The sequence below is a fragment of the Typha latifolia genome, chromosome 4 (genome assembly GCF_019914945.1).
Source record: "Typha latifolia isolate L0001 chromosome 4, TyphaL0001v2, whole genome shotgun sequence".
In the NCBI taxonomy this organism is placed as follows: Eukaryota; Viridiplantae; Streptophyta; class Magnoliopsida; order Poales; family Typhaceae; genus Typha; species Typha latifolia.
Genome location: NC_133089.1, coordinates 13,073,959 through 13,097,385, shown reverse-complemented (window position 1 = coordinate 13,097,385; position 23,427 = coordinate 13,073,959). Strand labels below are relative to the sequence as shown.

Here is a 23,427-nt window from a genome sequence, read left to right as displayed (position 1 = left end):
TTATATTTAAACAAAGTTTATATTCGGAAAGAAGTTCCCAGTGGTTGAGTGACACAAAATAAATGTTAAGAAAAATAAAATTAATAATTTATACTTAAATTAGTAATAATTTTTAAATTCAAAAATAGACTTAATAGCCACGACTCAGTCAAAAATATAGAGAAAGTTCAACGAGAGTAATTTTCGTTCAAAATACAAGAGGTCAAGTAAAAATTTTACTTGCCCAAATAATAATAATAATTATTATTATTAAACAAGCTCGAAAACAAATTAAGTTGAAAACTAAGTAGCAACCTCCCACTAAATTTTCAGTACGTTAGAGATCAAGTTTGTCAGTCTTAATTAGGTAGACAGTGTCAAACACGGCACTTGGCAACTTGGACCTCTGAATTCTGATGCCACTAAACCTTAAAAAGGTTAATAGTAGGTAAGAAGAAAAGCAAAGCTCTGTTCTCCATTACGTACGCAGAAGTCATCTTTCATCATATTATAAGCTATGTATAACCGTAAACTATTAACATCTTTGCAGCTTAGCACAATATCAAATGCAGATCAACGCATTAACTTTAAATTTATAAACTCATAATAACTTTTGAAGACGAAAATCTACGATCATATATCTTAGTCTAGTGATAGAATCAGATGAGTTCTCCCATAGGCCTTCTACATTACAAGTAGATTTTCTCTGAGGTAGGATCTCTTTTGAGAGAGCACCTCCATTATGCCTGCTTCAGTAGATAGTAATAGCAATGTAAATAATGTAATTCCATAAACAACTCTGTTGATACTGCAAGTCATCACCGCATTCTCTCTCCTAATTCAATTAAAAGGGTATGTGTTAATCACAAGTCTCAAATGTGACAGTAATAAGACTACTACAACTTTGAGACCACCACTTCAATGTTTATTGCCTACCTAAATCTCCATTCTATTTGACTATATACCACTCAGAAAAACTCCTTTCATCCAGAGAGTGAAATCAAGAAAGCTGGCAAAAGCTTCTGGAAGGAAATCAGAGAAATGGTGATCTCATTTCTGGTGACCAGCTTCAATTGGTTCGACAACTTCCGCTTCGAATGCTTCGGAGCTTTGGGATTCAGCAGTCTGGCTTGGTTGTACATGTTGCACCTCAGCAGCCGGAGCTGCCCATTTCCCAGAAAATGCTGTTCCCATCATCTCATATATCTTTCCACTGAGCTCTCTTGGGTTATCAGGCTGTGCAATAGCACAAGAAAATAAGTGAACACATTGGAGGTAACTGAGAGGTGAGAAGATTTATATAAATGATAAAAAAAACTCGGGTTTAACTGGAATTCCATCACATACTTAAACCGAAGATTACTAGTATGGCTTTTTAAGATTAAAATGATATGATCCGGTAATAAAGTATGAAACACTTCTTACTGTTTGATTTCCAGGCATGAAGTTTTTACAATATAGTTGATATTCATACGACTAATTCCAGGTCAGGCTTTACCAGTTACCATACCAACCAGAAGAACTAACTTATACCTAAGGGATAGAATATTATGAGGTCAAACAACACATCCAGATAACCGACCTAGAATAGTATGTAATCCACAGAGTTCGAAAGCAAGGGACATGGTAGCATATATTGGCAGATCAGATGGGGCGAGAAATTTTGAGAAACAGAGAGATGCAAAATGCATTTTCAGATGAGTAAACATACAAATCTGCAAATATGCAATACAGAGATGAATTTGTACTCACAGTGAAACCGCTGGAAATCAGAGCTGTTTCAAATAGAAGATCAACAGCCCTTAGGGCCTCAGAATCATCAGGGCAAGTTCTGCATGCGGCCTGCATTAGCAGGAGAACAACATAAGCAACTTCAGAGCTCAGAGTACAACTTTACTCCACCTACCCAAAACCACCGGATTGCAAGGAAGCAAGGGAAACTAAGCATATACAGCTACACAATTCCTCAAAAGGATTCAGAAATATCTCACAAGTGCAGTTCTGCCATTCTAATTTGTGACTATTATACTATGAAATTGATAAGTATAGAATTTAGACAACCTAGATAGCTTATCATATTAAGTTTTTCTTGTTATACCCCTCTAACTGAATTGACTTTTCCACTGAACAGATTGCCATGACATCAACACATCAGATATCTTTAAGTAAAAGGCTACAGATTGCCACGAACATCAACACATCAGATATATTTAAGTAAAAGGCTCACATTCAAGTTCTTGATTATTTGATGCTCTGGATTAATTTCAAATACTCTCCTTGACCGCATGAACTCCAAGCTCGAAACATCTCCCATAGTTTGTGCCTTCATCAGCCTGAAGAGGAATAGCATGACACCATGAATCAAGGTAAATATGTCGTCGTAAAAACTTCATCATAAGAGACCAACCTCTCCATATTGGCAGACCATCCAAACTTCCCCGAAACAAGAACACAGGGTGAGGTACTAAGGCGGCCAGAGATCTCCACACGAGCAACTTTATCTCCCAACCTCCTCTTGATCCAGTCGCAAGTCTGGGCAAATTCCTGTTTTACTTCCTTCTCCCTCTCCTCATTTTTATCACCTGAGAAAAACATTGATATCGGATATAAAGAACAAAAATGTACAAAGTAGACAGAAAACGCCTATTGTATAACCTATTTCAAGGCCAAACAAATAATCAAACAGAAAGAAAAAAGAAGATAGTACAGTTCAAGTAGATTGAGCAGATTTATCAATTTATTCCCTTCTTTTCACAAATACAAGCAATACCATGAAATTTTACCACCAACATAGATGACATAGAAGATGGCAGATATACTAGATGTCAACAAGTATCAACATTCAGCCCCAAAAAGACGTACTGACTGAAGAGAAATGGTGATAAATTTTACCACCAACATAGATGACATAGAAGATGGCAGATATACTAAATGCCAGCAAGTATCAACATTCAGCCCCAAAAAGATGCAGTGACTGAAGAGAAATGGTAACTTACCTAGGTCTAAATCTTCTTTGCTAATATCAACAAAGTTCTTTTCCTTATAGGACTTCAGATTTTGGATAGCCACTTCATCCATTGGATCAACTAAAAGTAGCACCTGTAATAAATAAAAAGCAAGTGCAAGAGCACTTCATTTAAGACAGATGCCGGATATTTCCTAAATATAGTAATATTTGAGAATGCTGCTTACTGGAACTAAAATCAATAGTTTGTGGAATCTATACCTCGAAATCCTTTTCGAGACATCTCTCCAGGAAAGGAGCATTTTTTGCGCTAGTCAGGCTGTCTGCTGCAATGTAGTAGATATCCTTCTGTTCCGGTTTCATGTTCTCAACATACTCATCTAAGCTTATTAACTCTTCCTCGCTTTGAGAAGAAAAGAAACGAAGTAGAGGTGCAATTCGCTTATGGTTTGCCTGATCTTCCATGCAGCCTAGTTTGAGAAATTTGCCGAAGTTCTCCCAGAACTTATCATAATCCTACAAATAAACCAAAATATTGCAAGATTAAGCATAAGAAGCTAGGTGGCACAGTTAGATATATCTCATGGCGCAAGCCATACAAATAACTAGAGAAAGAACACGGAGATTGCAGCCCTTAAGGGGGGAAAGCCTATAGCTTATTTGAAGTGAAAGAAAAGTAACAGCTTACATCTCTGTTCTCACTGAGAGAAATGCCCAATATCATATCAAAGGCTTTGCGAACCAACCTCTTCCTCATTATGCGCACCTGCAAGAAGTAATGCAAGGAACCTAGATAAGGCAATTCACCGCATGCATAAAAGAAACATATTTTACCAATAAAAGAGAAACATCTATTCAACAAGCTTAGATACTTACAATTCGACTTTCTTGGAGGATCTCGCGAGACACATTCAAAGGAAGGTCATTCGAATCCACAACACCCTTCACAAAGCTCAAGTATCTCGGGAACTAGATAACCATAGTAAAAATATGATCAAAATTTTACGATGAAAAAGAGAAGTGATACATCACATAATGCTGAATATCACCATACCAGCTCCCCATCAAAGTCATCAGATATAAAAACGCGTTTGACATAAAGCCTAATATTCTTGGTCTTTCTATCCACTATATCATCCTTTTTCATCGCAGGGACAAAAAGAATGGACCTGAACTCCACCTCACCCTGCATACAATTTGAAAAGGCTCAATCTTCAATGTAACGCCATCAGTCTGTCAATTATCAGATGTTGCATATTGGTGGCTGCATGAAAATGTGAACATAGAATAACTGAATGTGGTGCAAATATACTATTGATTAGATCTATGCCAACTGACAGGCACATGTGACATATCATAGCGCTTGTCATACAATCATACATCCAGGCCTACCAACTTACCAAGTATTATGTAAAATTGTGATGCATATGTAGTACTTATTTGCCATGCTTTCAAGAATTTACGCAGTTCCAGAAATAAAACACAAGATTAACAAAATAAATATTGTTGTTTATGTAGGTTGTCCTAAACTCCCAATGAAGTATTACTTCAACATGCCAAAAAATACAAATATCATTTATTTAACTGCAAATTCCAAACTACATTCTCTTTGTCAAGACTGTTAACACATTTACATCTGTACTGGTCATTAAGATATTGCCTCAAACTCCTGGTTCTATAATTTAAGTCTTTAGCATAACAGTAATACATATATTTCAAGCATATAATGGAAAATACCAAGCTACCCTCTATTTCAAGACAGTCACTATTTAACTATACAAAGTGACTGGAATAGATATCAACCAACAAGCATAGATCATAAGCGGCTAGAGTATGCACAAAATGAAATCCTGCTAGATCTGTGTTAGACCACATGCAGGTTACCAAACATAACAGTCAAAAACAGTTTGTTATGTAATTGTAACTTGAACAAAACATCCACATGGTATGCAAAAGCTTAAGTGGCTTACTAATCGGAAGCTTCTGAGTTCTGACTACCAACAGATGAGGAAACATATTTACCTCTGTTGTGAAGTGTGATGAAGCCAGAGGATCCAAGTATTCATTAAAAGTCTTCTTGTAGAACTCATTGTAATCCTCAGTTTTGACATCTTTAGGATTCCGAAGCTGCACAGTACAGCATTAAGAATATATGCTTGCTGATTTTAGTAAAAGGAAATGCTTGCCGACAGACATACAATCAGCACTCACCCATATAGGTTGTGTTTCATTCGTGAGCTCCCAGTCCCAATACCTCTCTACAACAGTTTTAGTCTTTTTTTTCTTCTATAGTAAGGTCAGTTCAAGCAGCAAAATCAGATGTCCATTAGAAAGAGCCATCTATCAGGGAAAATAAAGATGGTCAAAGAGAAGCATGACCAGTTCTTTCTCAGTTACCTCAATTTTGGAGTCATCATCTCCCTCCTTAGCTTGAGTTGGCTCCTCATCAACTTCAACCTAATAAGGAGAAGAAAGAGACAAAACCAAAAGGTGAGAGAGCATGAGAGCATATGTATGGTTGTATATATCCTGTAATCAGGAGACTTTCAGGATGATATTTGCAAGACTTAGAATGAAAATATAACCTCAAGAACTAGCACAACACCTACTAATCAACATTTACCTCTTTAGTATAGCCTTTCTCTTGCCATGTGTAAATTGGGAAAGATATAAACTGTGAGTAGTTCTTCACCAGTTTTTGTATCCTTTCAGGATGAGCAAAATCCTTGTCCTCACGCTAAGGAGAAAAAAATATTAAAATATATTTTCAATTAATTAGAAGTAACAGGGTAAGTAGATAAGAACCTTAAGATACAAAGTAAGTCGAGTTCCTCTAGGAAGGAGTTTCTCTGGGTCTGCCTCCTCTCTGATAGTAAAAGAACTAGAACCAGCTTCTCCTTCCCAAACATATTGCTTCTCAGATTTAGGGCTCTTTGTGGTTACAACAACCTGTCGGACACAAGGAGCACCATTTATTAAAAGAAGAAAAACACTCATTCTGAAAGAAGGTAAGCTACGAAAAAATCAGGCTTATGGTAATGACGGAATCTCATAGTTTAAGTGAAAAAATACAAATGAGGATTAAGATCATACCTTGTCAGAAACAAGGAATGCTGAATAAAATCCCACACCAAATTGCCCAATCAAATTGCTGTCAGTACCAGCTTCCTGACTTTCCTGTTGTTTCAGATACAGAATTTATGGAATAGCCGAGATGAATGCAGGAATAGATCAACACCACAGATGTATCATACCTTAAGTGCCTTCAGAAACTTGGCTGTACCACTGTGTGCAATAGTTCCAAGTGAGTCAACAAGTTCTTGTCTGGTCATACCAATCCCAGTATCACTGGAGAAAAACAAAGATACAAGTAACATAAGCTGATAGAATAACCATTTCTAGCTCATGATAAGAGAAAACAAAGTTACCGCGTGATTCCAACTAACAAGAACACTTACGTAATTGTAATTATGCCATTGTCTTTATCAGCCTGGATGCGGATATCAAGGTCAACAGCTTCCTTCTGAAGTTGAGGTTCAGTAACACTCAGAAACCGCAGCTTGTCAAGTGCATCACTTGCATTGCTACAAAAGATAAACAGATGATTATTTCCTAGAGTAAATGCTGAACAAACTTCATAATTCATCTTAAGTGTATGATTATTAAAAGAGACCCCAAAGGCTCTACAATCGCCTTGCACAAACATCATATATAAACATAAGTAACAAAACAAAACAAAAAAATACCCATTATCAGCTCTATTTTTTGTTTAATTTGACTTTAGTATAAGTGGGTTTACACAAATAGTATAGGACACTTATTAAAGAGGTTCATGTATTCTCACATGATTTGTTACAAGAAGCTAGCAACTTATAGATTGCCTACAAGAATAGGCATCTATATAATAAAAGAGGAAAGAAAATGAAGAAGCACAAAAAGCAATATTAAATTTAAGTCCAAGTTAAAAGTCACTCACCTAACAAGCTCCCTGAGAAATACTTCTTTATTGCTATATAAGCTATGAACTATCAGGTCCATGAGGCGACTAACCTGTCAAAAGATACATAACCATAATATAATGCAAAGATTAAGAACGCTTAAGTTTGTGGAGGTTTATGCATCACAGAAACAGCGCAGAAAACGTGAGTTTTCATGTGGAAGATATACCTCTGCCTGGTACTCAAACTTCTGACCTTGTGGGTCAGATGTATCAACTGCGGCTGCAGTTGACTCATGCCGCCTGCTAATAAAAGTGCTGTCTCTCAGCTTTATATGTGTCTTATGATCATGCTCAGCACATTTAGGCACTGAAAACATGGAAAATGATCTTCTTTGGAACTGAGGAAGTCCGTGCTCTAAATCAGGTACCTGAGATGATATGATGATCAGCACATATAAATTACACCTTCGTGACATCCCTAAATATTGGATGAGCTATTAGCATATTAATATTAATAGAAAATAGTATCTATCACAATTCACAACATAACTCATCAACAAACAGTTACGCTTCACCAAACTAATCCACCATCGTATTTCCAACACGAGTATTCCAGATACAATAACTGCTCACGCACTTTGCGAAAATAAAAGAACAGTAGGAAACAATCCAAACTACGAAAAACCTGACGGTACGAAAACCCAACCAAAAACATGAACAAATCCTCCCATCCTATGACTAAAACAACAGCTCTTTTCCAACCGAACCGATCAAAGAAGAAGAAAATGCACAAGAAGCAAAAAAGCTGTCGTCTTTCGACCAAATCAAAACCGAAACGGACAAAACCAATCCACATAAACACCACAGAGATCGAAAGAAAAACAACAAATTTCAGGAATCAAGAGGCGAGGTAGTTCTCGTCAATACCGAGCTGGGGGAGACAGACGAGCTGGAGGAAAGGAGAGGAGCAAAGGCGCGAAGCCTCGCGGCGGCGGAGACCGATCGCCTCGTCGAAGCCCCTAGCATTTTTTTTCTTTTCTGCGCTCCTATAAAGCTCTACGTTGGAGGCGGAGGAGAGAGAGAGGAGGAGGAGGAGGAGACGCGAGGGTTTTAGAGAAGGTTTTGTTTTGATATATAAAAATGGAGATTTTGCCCACTGTGCTGCTGCTTATAGAGAGGGTTGAGGGCTAAGATGAAGCTTCTGGAAACCAGAGGCCTCGTTATTCGTGCGGGTATGGATCCGGATCTTGCGACAAAATCCGATCCGAAACTGAAAGGACCATATTTCACTACGAATAAGCGCTAAGATTGAAAGGGTTTGGATGAAATAATTAAGTTTCTTTTTATTATTTTTTTACATTCTAATGTATGGATATTTATTATTTAACGCTGTATATTACTTTTAATATTTTAAAAATATTTTGAGTTAATTTTTTCCTAGCAATAGTTAACGAATTAGAGAATATTCTGTTATATTATAAAATAAAATATTTAAAATATCTAAATAGTCTACATTTGAATTTAAAATCTAGTTCTTAATTTATTTACATCTTACTCTAAAAAAAATATTCAAAATTTTTATAACTCGTCATTAAGAAAATTAATGGCCGAGTGTTTTTGAGGTCTTTTAAACAAACTGAGAAAATAATAATAATAATAATAAATACAAAATATAGGGTGTTTTTAATAAAAAAAATTCAAAAATAAATATAATGAAGCTAGAAAGGGGGTATTCTGTAAAATTTAGAAGAAAGAAAAAGGTAATATTTGAACTATTGTGTCAATAAAGTTGCATAATAACATAATTCCTCACTTTAACTATTAATATATCTCTATATTAAGGTGAAATATTATGTAGATCTATGTTCATGACCTCACATTTAAATATGCATTCAAAAAAAATGCCTAACCTTTATTACCAAAAGATTTTTTTTCAAGATAATTATTTGCTGAATTAAAAACATAATATTAATATTAATTTCATAATCGTCGCAATCTAGAAAAATAGAAGTTTGGAAAATTATTAAAAATACCCCATCATTTGTTTCTATTATATTCGTATCCTACCTTATGATATTTAAATGCCTAAAAAACATTATGCCCTTAATTTTTTTTAAAGTTATCATATAGCTGAGTTAGAATAACTACAAATGTAAAATAACATTAATATCCTTGGATAAATTATTTTAGATTAAGATAAAAATAAATAAAGAGCTAGATTTTGAATATTTTAATTTCTTATTTTTAAAAGTAACAAATGAGTGTCTCCTAGGACATTAGAAACAAAATGCACGGTTTAATAATAAATATCTATAAAGTAAGGTGTGATTGTGTGAATAATAATAAAACCAAAATGGTGGGTATTTTTAATAATTCTTCCTATAATTTTTCTTTTTAATGAAAAAAAAATTAAAGTATTTTAGAATAACTTTTCTATTGGCCAACACTACACCAACCAATAGATGGTGCTATATTTCGAGTATTTTGACTATAACTAATATAAAATATTTAGAAGGCGATTTTTAGTTGTTTTATATACACTAAAAAACTATTAGAAAAATTATTATCTTAGACAATAAAAAAAATTTCACCATTTTTTCTATATAAATCGTTTTAATAAAATAGCTTAAAATCGCTATTTGAGACAACGACCACAGTACTAGTTTGAACAGTATTATATTTTGGAGAATATTTTTTTACTGTAGTAATATTTTATTCAAAAATTCCTATATTTCACCGTAAAAGTAGAAAAGTTTATATTACACGAAAAATATATTCTAAAGTAGTGATGGGTTATATTGGATGCTCATGTATTTGGAATAAAATCTGTTGATATTCCGAAATTTTCTTCAGTTGGTGTTCTTCACCTCTCTCTCAAAAAATAAATAAATAAAAATAAAAACGAAAATTTATGCAATAATAACGACGTGATATAATAAGGATATATTGATGCATTTAGTCCAACTCTGTGACCTATGTATGCAAAAATAAACCAACAAATATAGTGGATAAGGGAATACTTGAAAGGCATATATATATATATATATATATATATATATATATATATATATAATAGAACATACATTAACAAAACACAGAGAGAAATAAGCATATGGTACTTCAAGAAGCAAAATGCTTTTAAAAACTATAGCGAAAACAAGAAAAAAAGAGAGAGAAAGAAACAGAAGGATGTGGGTCTACTCTGCAGAGGTTGCTACTGCATATTTGACATGGAAACTCAGGGTTCCAGCTTGAAAGAGACGACGCGAGAATGTCTATTCTGCTTAGCCACCCTCGCAAACACCACAGAGAGACACGACGGCGCCCACCATGGCATACGAACTTCTTGCTCTCCTTTCAGGCATGCAACTGCATGTAGATACAAAAAAGAAAAGAAGTTTACAGTAACCATATGATTCATAAACATAGAAGGCATGTTTCAATGAATTGAACAAATATTCTTGTAAAGTTGAAGGATTTGCTCTCTTTCAGACATACTTGTGTTCTGTATTAAACGGGAGTGTTGGAGACATGTAACCACAGTTCATCAGTGAAATAATCATTTTTTCTAACTCTCCCATACAATAAGAATGGGTTGAGGAGTTGCCAATTATGATGAAGCTGTAGAACCCTGGTCTAGTTCTCCCCTTGAATTATGGTTGAAGAAAAACCAAATCCTAAATTGTTCGTGTTATTTGCATATATTCTAGTTTGAAAATGAGATCAAAGAAATATATTAAATCTTAGACCAGCACTTCTGCTTGTATAAATGCCTGAGTTGTCCTGGTTCTTCTTTCTCTCTTGCTCTCATTGCTTCCTTATTTCTTTTACATTCAGGTGTACTTCCATGAGGACTTCTTTGGTGCATATACTGTGCAGTCCTAGCAATTTAATGCAAAATGGAAATAGCAAAAGTGCATGGAACTGTACTCCAGCTATAGTAACCACATGCATCATCAGAAGTTGAATTAATCTAGTATCTGTTGAATGAAAAGGGTCGTGTTGTACTGTTTGACTTATCTGAAAGTTCATATGGCAGAAACATATAAGGATGACCCAAAAGTCAAATAACAGAAGATATTTAAATTCCTTAGTACAGCCTACCCAAAAGTCAAATAACGTTGAATAAAAAGATCGTAGATGCAAAAGCATAATGAACACACTTATGTTCAAATATAAATGCTGTCATGCAGTCACTGCAAGAGGTTAGGCGGTGAAAAGAGAAGAACCTTTGATGTGCCGCAACTCTTTGCAGAGTGTGATAAAATCCCCCCACTTCATGTGGCATCGCCTAATAAACTGCAGAATCTGCTCCGTGGTAAACATAGATAAACTTTCTAGATACTCCCCATTGACACCATTCTCTTCAAATACTTGCCGGTAGCTACCAAGATTTATCTCTTCCAACCACAACCCAACATCCTGAAAAAGAGATATTTTATCTGGCCAAAACAAGTCGGAAAAAAAACGGTGTACCTTATTTTAAATCTGACATCAAGTCGCAGCATCTCTAAATTCTTCAAATATTTTATGACATGACTGCATCATCACAATGAATGCTTATAATTGTCAGGAAACTACTTTGAAAAGAGAAAATATTGAAGGCAATGAGCTAAGCATCATAACTGAAAACAGTGTAGCACGACACTAGATGAGTGTGCCTCAGGGTAGTCAGTAAGATCTTCACAATAATTAGGAGTGAACATGAGGGAACATGCATTATTGACCAAAACTCAAGATTCCAGGACTGACAAAATAGTGAACATTAAGTTCTAAAGCAGAAGCTGCAAGTTGATCTATCCATTAATAGTCTGTCACATAATCTCAATGAATTGCTCCAGTTGGATTGAAACTGATGTATTATCCATTTGATTATTAAAATTACCAATCAAAGGGCATGAAACAAGATAATGTTCGAAACATATTTAAGCAAAAGAAGGTTACCTACTTACGAGTTTAGTACATGATTGAAATAGTTCATTCCATTGATCAATTTAACAAAGCAAAACTTAGTTTGTGAGACAATGGTGTCGTAATCATAGTATTTTTCAGCATCTGCCTCCCTATAGAGTACAACACTATCAATCAATTTATAGATTAAAATTGTGAAGAGAACTATGAATTGTTGTCACACATAAATCTATGCTTATCAATATATGAAAAAGGTGTAGTGTCATGAGGTATCACTAATAATAAGCACAATATCGTGCCCAAACAATCATCTTCAATCATTGCCTTGTGGATCTTTTGCATGACATATCTCCTTTATTTCTCTCTCACCCAGCTACTTCTGAGAGTTAGTTAGAAGTTTGAAAGCATATATGTGTGTTAGATGTAACTAATAGCTATTTCTCTTCATGGAAAATTTGGAGTTGTTAAAGACATAGATATACATTGTTGATCCCTCACAGCTTAAATTTCTAGGTCAACTAGTTATCTAATATAGTATTAGAGTAAGTTTTTCTAGAAGTCATGAGTTTAAACATTGTTAGCTTGCTTTTATTACCTAACTCCTAGTATTGCGGTATGGTGGGCCGCATATCATATTTTAAAAAAATTAGGGGCGAGATGGAATCTACGACATGAGATTTCACAAGCCAATCTAATCAAATTCAATGGAAGACAATTATAAACTAAATATAAACACCATCACGCAAACACATACAATAGTTTTTTACATGGAATAACTCCTTTCAACTGAGAGTAAAAAAGTAAAAAACCACATGGATCCTATCCATGGATCAAAACCAATGCACTATAGAATATACTTACAACTCATCCTACCGCTCTACATCCACGGCTAATGATTGAAGTTATTCTCGCTCGCTATATCTCGCAATGAACCACTCCCAGTGCATTAGGTGACTAACTTCGCTTTAACCCACACCGGCGTCTTAGTACTCCCTCGAGATGTTGATACAAATATATAAGCAGTTATAGAACCTTCAAGATCTTTACGTTGTGGCTCCGATAATAAATTATATCTTGGAGTCAACTAGTTATCTATAACAAGATCAACATATACAGATTGACCACAGATTGTTATATGTCAATGTCTCTTAACCTTTGATATATCTTCTTCTCTCCTTTGTAATTTTTTTTTCCTATCTAATTTCATCTCTTGCACAAAGCAAACTTCATGGACAACTTCCAAGTGTTCTGGTTTCACTTATATTTTGACTTAGCTCACCTATTGATTGTCATATCCAATTGACCAACAACAAATAAAAGTCAAAGAAAGAGGAAAACAAAGAGGAAAGACCAGAAAGCCAAGTACACATGCCACAAAAATGAATAAAAAAGTTTTAAGAGCTCATTATGTGCCCTATTTCTATGTAATTCTATAAAAAGGCACCAAATCAAGGAAAACTCAACAGAGTTACCATGTCGAACAAGCAAAGAAGAAATAGAATATCTAAGTTTATAAATTTTTGTTTTTGTTTCCCTTTCTTTTGTTGTAACTGGATCGTCAATAACCCAGAATCGATTACAAACTTGAGAGAGAGAAAAAAAAAAAGATAATACCTTTGGCAACTAATAATTCACAAAATCAATATAAGATGTAAGAAATGAGAAACCTTTCTTCCTAATTCCAACTCTGGGAATCCATGAGAACAAGATCTAACGAACTGAGAAAAAGAGCAAGAACAGGGAAGCATACCTCGACGGTCCAGATGAAGAAATCCAATGGCTCCGGTGACCGGCCCTTAGTCATCTCCCTCCTCCGCGCGAAGAAACCCTACAAATTGCCCAAATCCCAATACATTTCGTATCAAAACCCCAAATTTAAAACCACGAGATTGCCATCCAATTTTACAAATTACAAAAAGCACCGTCTCCGGATCGCAAGAGAGAGAACCTCAACCTTAAAGATTAAAGCGATTCGATCTCATCAAAGCTCCTTCACGGCGTAATTTGCAGCCCTGCCTCTCTCTCTCTCTCTCTGAAGACGAGATTCTACTTTAATGGAGAGACAGAGAGAGTGCACTCGACTTGACACAGCTTAACTCACTGAAAGAGAGGTTGATGGGCCTTCCAAGTTTCACTCTTTCCCCTGGGCTGTAACAAGAGGCCCCTACACCGTAATGCTATCAGCCATTACTTTATAAATGGAGAAAGATATGGATCGCTTTTAAATGCCATTGATGACCACAATATCCTTGGTGACATTCTTTTAAGAACGAAAGTAATAAAGTTGATTAGTTCTTGAAATTGATTGCTTTCTTTTCCCACTCTTTAGTAATCGAACATCATTTAAAGAAAAGAGCTAGGATAAGACATCTTAGTCTCAAATCAAAAGACTAATCTCGTGGAGCAATAGTGAGAGCTAACCTAAGTGATATCGATGACTAGAGATTACAATCGTGTTAGATCGGATCATGTCAAGTTAAGTTCAACTCGATCCAAATAAGATTTTGTCTATTAAACGAGTTATAAAGATCATAAATACACTATGCATGTTATTTGAGTTTATATGGGTTATTAAGCATATTTATTCGAGTTATAAGCGAATTTATTTAGATTATAAACTAATTTATTTATTCATATTATAAATAAATTAGTCACATAATCGTATTCAAATACTATCTTTGAGGATTTAAAGATTTTATAACTTGATAATTTTTTATTTAATACTCTAAATTAACGTGAACGATACTAGCAAAAAAAATATATTATAATATACAAATTTATTTTATAAAATACTCAAATTACTTTTGTGGAAGAGGGAAAAAAAAAAAGAAAAGAAAGAGAAAGAGAAAGAGGAGGTAGGGGGAAAAGGAGAGATATCTGTGATGACGGTGACCACGGGAGGAGGTGGTTGGGGAAATCGATAAAGGATAAAAAAATGTGAGCGTATTTGAATAATTTGGTTAATGTCAATTAGTTGAAATAATATTAAGGTGTTAAATAAAATTATATATATATAAAAAAGAAATGTCGAGTTATAAAATCCTAAAAAATAATTTGAATAACAAAATAGATAAATACAAGATGTGATTTATAAAATTCTCTTAAATCTATGAAAAAACTAGCTCTAATACTATATTAAATATCCAATTTGTTAAGAAGCTTAGATTGTTAAATAATGAACCAATAATATATAATCATACTTCAAACACAACTTGCACAACACTTAAAAAAAAAAAATATTCTAATAATGCAGTTTCTTCTCCCAAGAGTGGTAGGTACATACATTACTATGTATGTGGATCCAATGAGCACTAGTGCTTCACCCTTTCACAGCCATTTCTTGTGAGTTGTGAACACATTGGTAGGTGAAGTGTAAGGCCCTGTATGGACTCAAATTGGAGATTTTGGATCATCTTCTTTTTCTACTTTTGCAAGCAATATGTCTTTCTTTAGAGGTAGATTCTAGATTAAAAGTTTTTATTATCATACCACCCAAATATTACTATGTCACAAATTAAATAATTATACTTCTCAAATTATCAAAATATATTTATTTTGGGATAGAAATAATTTAAAATTAAAACATATATATTTATGAAAGTTAGTATGAAAAATTAAAACAGAAGCTATATGATTGTGCTAGTATAACCATCATATATGAGTTAGAATTATGAGCATTGACTAGGGTAACTTAGAAAATTTAAATATATCACCTTAAATAAAATGTAGGAATATTTTTTTTGAAAAAAATAATAAGGGATGGCTTGAAGCCAAAATAAAACTATAAGATAGTGCTGTTTATTTTTGCAACTTTTCCCGACAAAACCTATGTAGCCAATTTGACTAGCTAACTTAAAGTAGAAATATGAGTTTTAGATGCACTTAGGAATGGGCTTTTTTGGGACCCAATTACTATATTTTTTGGCCACTAATGTAAGTTGTGCTTACTATAATTAAGCTATTTGCAGAAAATAAAATGGGTTTTAGTAATTGCAAGATTGGAATTAAATTCTTTATTTTTTTATACTACTTTTTTATACAAATAATCCAAATACAACACTTCCTTATAAAATTAAAAAAAATATATATATATATATATTTTTCTTTAACATTTTCCATGGTATTTGTATTTACCCAAAGCAATAACTACCCGAGACGCAACTGCCTTGTAATCACCGGCGGTAACTATAGAGAACCCTCCGACCTGCTATATATACGCGCCATTTCTCTCTCATTTTCTTTTATAAACCAAGAAGTAGAAACTAGAGAGGTAGAAGATTCTCCCTCACCGCTCGTCTCCATCCCAATTCGCTTCCAATTCGATCCGATCTCTCTCATCTGACCTCAATTAGTCGAGAAATTCCACCATTTCTGCCCCTCTTCCGTTCCGATCGAGGTCTCTTTGGTGCTATTGGTGGCGATCTTAGCGTGGACGGTGGGGGAACGGATCTGTGGTTAGGTGAGGGTTAGGATTTGGTTTTGCGGGGCGGTGGTGGTGTTCCCATGGGGTTGCTCTTTGTGGAGTCGCTTCCCGGTCCGAAGGTGTTCAAGTGCCGGCGCTGCAAGGTGGATTCGGCCTCGCACGACGCCATTGTGTCGAAGGACTTCCACGGACGGTATGGACGAGCTTATCTCTTCAAGAGCGCGTGAGTCCCCTCTTCTCTTTCTTGTTAATGCGCTGGGATGATTGATGTCTTTGTGTTTCTGTGTTGATTGGTAATTGGTGTTGTTGATGAGGTTTTTTTACCTTTTGTGTTAATTATTGGTTTAGATACCCGAACTTAATTATGGATATTTCTGATTTTTATCATATGATCATTGATGAATAAACTGGTAGATGATTGATTAGTCTTGTAAAGATGGGAATTCATTTGCTCATGCTGGCAGAACGGTTTGACTCTATATTGGTGCCTGATGGATTCGAGGAAAGTGATGCTTGAGATAACCAGTTTCTTTTTTCCTAGATACACATTTAATGGATGATCCTTCGGATGTTCTTAGTACATATAGGTTTTTATGGATCTTTAATGAGGTAAATGCTTACTAATAAACGCTAGATGATAATTTGGGATTCATTTTTGGTTTTACTGTTTTGCAGTATAATTACGAAAGCCACTTAATACTATTCTGTTACACCTACAATTTGTTTCTGCTGCTGGCAAAAGCAGCGGCTATCCCATGAAGACAACCTTTAAGTTTTTCATTTGGTGATTTACAAATTCCTTCTACTTTTTCTTTATTTTGTTTGTCTGCTCGTTAATTTCTTATTGACGTGATTGAAGCTACTTGACAATTTTAGTTGTACTTCACATTTTTAAGAATCTGTTATTATTCTCCTATGCCAATGAAGATCTATTATTTCTAATATGATACAGATTTATTAGTTAATGGTGTGTGAAAATCATTAGCTCTTGACATTTCCAACCCAGTCCAAAATCGGCATCCTCATTTTCTTCTTGGTGCCACACTCCTGAGATGCTGTCCAGCACAAAAAAATTGGTTTAATTGACTGAAAAATGTAATCCAATTCTCTAGCTGCTTGTGATCCCCAAATCCTCCTATTCCTTTCCAGCAACTTATTTAGTCCAGAAAAAAACTGATGTCTATATATCTCAGTCTGTCCTGACACTTCCATTAGTATTCTTCTTTCACCAAGCCTTCTAGATCCCCTTCAGCTTAGGCTTTTAATGTGCACTATGGCATTCGTCTAAGTATTCACAAATTTTTTTTGGTGTTTCAAAGGAGTGCTTGCAAGTTAAAGCATGTGGATTCCACCCAGGTTTGCAGAAGTATAATAAACATTATTTATGGAAATTTACCCTATTGGCATTTCAATAGACAGCCTTAGGATGCAAAATTTTGGGTCATGTACAAATAATTCTGTCCCTCACCTTGGTTATATTAGATATACTTTTTGTGACATTATTGTAGTCAAAAAGTTGGTCTTTGATAAGATCTACATATTTTCTTGTCTGCTCACATAGAAGTTTTAGTTTATCTTAGTTCTGTCCCTTAGTGTGTAAATTGATCCGATTTTTATCTAGGCTATTTTAATCTTCTGTTTGGGTGTGATATTGCGCATATCAGTTAAAAGTTATGATGTATAATTGGGAAAAATAAGCTAAAGAGAGCCAAAGTGAATTGCACAATGTTTTATTCCCTTCTTTTTTCTGGGAAATAATGTTTCTTTCTTTCTTTCTGTAGTCAAGTTCACGACTTTGTGAATGAGCTGATCTTTTAATTTCCTCTTCCAATACAGTTTTATGCAGCTTATATGTATCATATATCATTCTATCATGCAAAAGTTTGTTTATGTCTCTTGGTTCTGCAGTAGTTCTCCATTTGGTCTCTTTTGACTTTTTCTCTGACACCTTTTTTCTATGATCCATACAGGGTGAATATTTCCTTGGGCCCTAATGAGGATCGCCATCTTTTGACTGGGCTACATACAGTAAACGACATATATTGCAGCTACTGCCAACAAATTCTTGGCTGGAGATACGTAAGTCAGAATTCTGATTCTTCTTTTTGATGGTCCTATTTTCAGTGCTTTTTTTTTTCATGATTCATGTGCTCAGACAGTGGCAATAAATATGCAAACTACTCATGCTTTATTAATATATTCTATGAAAACAATTTGAAAAGAGCAGTAGAATAGAACAAACCCTTTGAACTCTTGAGACTGAATATAAGATGAAATGTTACATCGTCACTCTTATAGTTAATCTTTATGTTTCTTGTTGACAGAGTATTTGATATAATTGTATGCTGAACTGTAGTTAGCATTTCTGAACTGTACTTCTATGTTGTTGTTTGCTTTCTAAGCAGTTTGTAATATCATCTACTAAGATGGATCTCCCATACTTTTAATGAGGTAATATTTGAGAAAGTGCTCAATGAAACGATGAGATTGAAGAATTCATGTATCTATATGTTCAAGAATGGGATATGTTACCGTTTTAAAGGATGACTCAAGGATTTTGATGTGTTATTATCATGATGTTGTTTTACCAATCTTGAGGCAGCATGCCTTTCTTGATGAAGGAGCAAAAGAACCAACAAGCAATTCTTATGTTCGAGAGGCATTCATTAGTCCATCTCACAAATTGAGTCAGTTTGTGGTTGACTTCTGTTTGGATTTTACTCTAATTGAGTCTAGATTGATCGCATTAGGTTTTGTCAATTTATCAGGACTTGTCTGAGTTCAAAATCACTGGAGTTTGAACTGGTTTGGCCATGATTAGAATGTTATATCTCATGTGACAGCATTTTGATCAAAAGGTATAATTCCAAGGTTTTAAATAATTAAATAACGGTCAGTTCCCATCAGTGTTACTTATGTTATTATCAATTAATGAAAAGATGCTTTCCTCCAAGATGGAGCTATCTCTTCTACTTCACGTGATGTGTCGGTGGGTATGAGGCCACTACCGAGTGAGATACATACCTAACCATCATCTTCATTTGATTTTTACTGCTGTAACTTAGAGCTTTGTTCATGTGATTGGTTTAGCACTTTGTTCATGTGTCAGTGGGTATTAAGCCACTACCGAATTTGTTAATTTTTAATTCTTAACAACCAAAAACTTAAGCCACAACTGGTTTTTCATCCCTTTTTGAAACCCAAGTCCTTGTTTTTTTTTTGTCCGTCTAGCTTCTTTGGTGGATCAAATTCCTCCCCTATGGTTGTCTTCTCTATTACCATTCTCCCTTGTTTTTCCATGCTCTTAGCCCCTTCAATTTGTTATTTGTGTATGAAGCAAAATCAAGGAAATGAAGGGTTTTTTTTTCTTCCAAAATTAGATAGATAAAGAGCAACTTCTCAAGTTTTATCCAGTCTAACAATAGGAAAGGAAAGATTTAAGGTCATCGATTCTTGATATCTGCAGGCTTATGTACTCTTCAATTTTCCTCCACATATTCTGTCCCTCCTTTTGGCATTGCGTCTGAAGTCTAGTTTCTCGAGGATATTTTGCTATTGAATTGTATGTGCTTGTAAATTAGCTTGAAATTCATAATATGTACACCATTAAGTTTGAAGGAGGTGGCAGTTGTATGCTTGATTTACAAACAGACTCGTGTGATAAACTCAAGCTCGACTTAGTTCAATCTTGAAAATAAAATTCCTGGCAAATATCTGTGCTCTTTTATGGTTTTTTTTTCTTCAGCAGATTTATTGAGGATGAATTGAATATATGAAGGATTTTCATGTAATAGTTGAAGAAATAGGAAAGGAAGATGCAAGACTATTGATTCTTGATATATACAGGCTTCTTCGACCTGTCATTTTCCTCTTTGCATCTTCTCTCCGTCTATTTTGTGTTCTGTCTAAAATCTAGCTTCTCAAGGTGTTCCTGTTGTTTTACTACTGTTTGCGCTGGAAATTGATTGCTCTATCTTGGTAGTCCTTTTAACCTTATCTTGCACCATGTACTTCTATAAGAAGCATCTCCTTTCTTCTCAAAGCTTTAGATTTATCTTTTTCCTCTCAGGAGAAAGCATACGAAGAAGACCAGAAGTACAAAGAAGGGATGTACATCTTAGAGAAAGCTAGGATGTTGAAAGAAGGCTGGTGAATAGCACGAGGTTGCCAGACATGAAAACTGGAAGTGTGTATACTGTGTAGTGGTAGAAACATTTGTTGTGTTATTAAACATGAGATCTTACAATGGCATTGACTAGGTTACTATCATTAGATCAGCATTCATGATCAACCTAGTAAACATGCTATACACTCTTAAATGACTCCTGGTCATAAGTTGTCTGCACTTTGCTCGTGCTACCATGTTTTACTCCAGTGGATCTTCACTTGATGCTTGAATTCCGTCAGATGGATGACAATTTGATCCTTGGCAAAAGCTTCGGAACTACAACATATTGTGTTAGAATCAAAAGACTGCCATTAGCAGTGAATATGACTTGCTAGCTTTACTTTGTTGTTTTCTTGGTGCCTTTCCTTCAGTAACAGGCTCTCTTTTGTTTGAAGTGCTATTAGTTTTCAGCGTGGTTTTTATTATTTTTTTAATCCGTCAAGTTGGCCGAGCTCCTTGCTTTTTATCAGGACTGGTTGAATTCATGGGAGTTTAGTATTGTTCTATATTGAGAGTTAATTACTATTGGACTTAACTATAGCTTATTTTTACACAGACCACTTATTTATTATTTTTATGACCCTATCTATTATCTCTCGCCCACTGACAGATATTAGTAGTAGAAAATATTAAATAGTTATTATAATTTCCATTTTTCTTTTCTTTTTTTCTTCTAAAATAAAAGTAAAATATTCTTTAGAAAGCCAAAATTTGGATCATGTGGCAGTCGCATACTATTTTTTTAATGAAAAAAAATTAAAAAGGTATTTTGGAGGTTTTATACAGTGAAGGTCTAATAGTATACTATGCTATGTCAAATAATCCCCTTTGTGTCCATCCACCGACATCCGATAGTTGGGATGTGCGAGGACTAAAGAAGATGTCATGCGTGGTTACCAATTACTGATTAGTTTAGTATTTTTTGGTATATAAATTTTTTAACTTAATCTTTTAGTAGTTAAGAAAAAAAAATTATTAAACAATAAAAATACTAAACTGATTAGCATTTTTAAAAATATAAATTAGTTAGTATTTTTATTATGACTACAGTGAATTAGATCTGTTGACGAGATAGTATATTTTGATAAAAAAAAAATAGAAAAAAAAAAGTATGGTTGATTCAAGAGCTCACCGAATGAGGAGTAAAATAACGAAATGTACGGTTGGATGTTGATTTCTATACAATTGCCATCTGTGGATAAGAAAGCGTCTTGGTTGATGTATCATTTAATTTCTCGCTTCTTAAAAGGTTATTCAGAAGATTAGGGACTTTATAGTACATTTGCTACAAGTGGGGGGATGTTTAGGGAAATGGAATGTGAGTACAGATTGGACATGTACTAGATCTTAAATGGGAGTACAAAGCTAAACGGATTGCAAGTAGAAAAAGAAAAAGGAAATTGTTAATTAGGATAAAATATTCAACAACACTTAATAGGTTCATGGTTATATCTTTTGCTCGTTTGATTGATTCATATGAAATCTCATCATGTGTTTCAATATTCCTATAATAACTTCGTGCCGTAATGTAATGTTGTATGTAATGTTAGTAGAATTGGTAAAACGTTTTCAATAGTAATGTTGTCTTAGAATGGATTTGTTTGATAGATCGACAATGTTGGATGATTTGTTGCTTGTTATGTTTGACTTGTCAGATGAGGCTCGGCGCAGGCGGAAGCAAGTTGTCTCAATTCTCAAACATACTCGTTGGTGTCGACCTCCTCTTCTATCAATGCCAACGTCAACCTCGTTCTCCATCAACAAGCCACAATCGACTTTTCCTCTCTGTCAACCGCCTCCTCTTCTAATCTCGGCAAGTCGCCTCCTCCTTCCTTCGACATCATTCTCTTCCATTAGTCTCCTTTTTTTTTCTTCGATAAGCCATCGCCCCTGCCGCCTCTTTTTCTTCCTCTTCCTCCTCCTCCTATAATCAAGTTTAGGCTCGGCTTGGGCTCAACTCAAACTTGGTCTAACTTGACTCGAGTTGAGTTGGGCCAAGCCTAAACAGTTTTGGAGGACTTGAAATTAACCAAGTCGAGCTTGAACTAAAGTTGACTCACTGAGGCGAGCCTCATTTACACCCATAACTATCTCATTGTTGCTTCTTTATCATCGGCTTGTTGAAGAAAAATGTTCAATAATCAATTTGTTGGAGAAGATGAGGATGAGGCTTAGCAATAGATTTGTTTTTCTTTTGAAACCGTGGAGGTATTATATGAATATTATGAAAATAACATGAAGTAAAAATTAAAAGGGCAAAATAGTCAAATTGAGAAAGAAATTCAAAATTTCTTCATAAGTAGAATTCCCTTCCTTTAACTGCTGGCTATTTTCACTTATACACTCTATTTATTAATATTTTTTTAACACACTGACCTTTTAACTATACAATATCTTTCTTCTACCCATTTGACAACATAGAGATAAAAAAAAACATTATTTTATCCTCAACTTTTCTCTCCTTTTGAACTAAGAATTGATCACCGTCAACCATGTGATATCTCATTAATGAAAAATAAATTGATAATTAAGAAAAGAGACATTTAAGAGGTATTATATAGTTGGGTGTTTAATATGCTATAAAAAGTCAATAGTTTAAGTGCAATTGTCTTTATTTTTTAAAGATAAATCATGAGATATATAATTTGGACAAACAGATTACTCTCTTAAAAAATAGGCTATAATAGACTTAAGCAATTAGCAATAGTGTTTCTCATGAAATATCCAACTCAGAACTCATAATCTCTATCAGACTTATATATTCATATTTAATCATAAATTACCACCCCTAATTCTAATTCTAACCCAGTAATATTTGGCGGGAATTATCAAACAAGCATAAACTCCTTAATCTTATTATTTAGTATTAAGAAAAGGACTCCCAATCCTAATCTTACTAAAATTTGTCAGAAGAGAAAGATTTTTTTTTTTAAAAAAAAACGGTCACATGAACTCTTAATCGGACAAAACCTGGTCGTTATCTCGGATCCGGTAATAAAAATAAATAAATAAAAATCGTATCCTACTCCTACTCGGCTACT

The 23,427-nt window shown here is 34.5% G+C and overlaps 3 protein-coding genes across 4 annotated transcripts; 1 reads left to right on the top strand and 2 right to left on the bottom strand.

Annotated features, from left to right (window-relative positions):
- Positions 1 to 781: 781 nt before the first annotated feature.
- Positions 782 to 8,050, bottom strand: LOC140786098 (heat shock protein 90-6, mitochondrial). Its single transcript, XM_073134308.1, has 20 exons — positions 7,812 to 8,050; positions 7,112 to 7,312; positions 6,921 to 6,994; positions 6,403 to 6,528; positions 6,199 to 6,292; positions 6,038 to 6,121; positions 5,750 to 5,893; positions 5,568 to 5,681; positions 5,342 to 5,401; positions 5,156 to 5,230; positions 4,967 to 5,071; positions 3,999 to 4,130; positions 3,821 to 3,913; positions 3,633 to 3,710; positions 3,206 to 3,460; positions 2,976 to 3,078; positions 2,387 to 2,561; positions 2,207 to 2,312; positions 1,732 to 1,821; positions 782 to 1,215 (listed from the first exon to the last, which is right to left on the bottom strand). Exons 1-20 carry the CDS (start codon positions 7,908 to 7,910, stop codon positions 1,030 to 1,032), a joined length of 2,394 nt encoding a protein of 797 aa, XP_072990409.1. The 5' UTR covers positions 7,911 to 8,050; the 3' UTR covers positions 782 to 1,029.
- Positions 8,051 to 9,981: 1,931 nt separating this feature from the next.
- On the bottom strand, positions 9,982 to 13,892 carry LOC140787717 (uncharacterized). The gene is made up of 4 exons (XM_073136806.1): positions 13,750 to 13,892; positions 13,546 to 13,623; positions 11,114 to 11,306; positions 9,982 to 10,253 (listed from the first exon to the last, which is right to left on the bottom strand). The coding sequence occupies exons 2-4, from the start codon at positions 13,597 to 13,599 to the stop codon at positions 10,123 to 10,125; spliced, it is 378 nt and encodes a 125-aa protein (XP_072992907.1). The 5' UTR covers positions 13,600 to 13,623; positions 13,750 to 13,892; the 3' UTR covers positions 9,982 to 10,122.
- Positions 13,893 to 16,037: 2,145 nt separating this feature from the next.
- On the top strand, positions 16,038 to 20,726 carry LOC140785460 (putative yippee-like protein Os10g0369500). Of its 2 annotated transcripts, none has more exons than XM_073133281.1 (3): positions 16,038 to 16,441; positions 18,189 to 18,297; positions 20,288 to 20,726. In XM_073133281.1, the coding sequence occupies exons 1-3, from the start codon at positions 16,299 to 16,301 to the stop codon at positions 20,369 to 20,371; spliced, it is 336 nt and encodes a 111-aa protein (XP_072989382.1). In that variant the 5' UTR covers positions 16,038 to 16,298; the 3' UTR covers positions 20,372 to 20,726. The 2 variants fall into 2 exon arrangements, with proteins under 2 accessions (XP_072989382.1, XP_072989384.1); XM_073133283.1 differs by having other exon boundaries at positions 16,051 to 16,411.
- Positions 20,727 to 23,427: the final 2,701 nt, after the last annotated feature.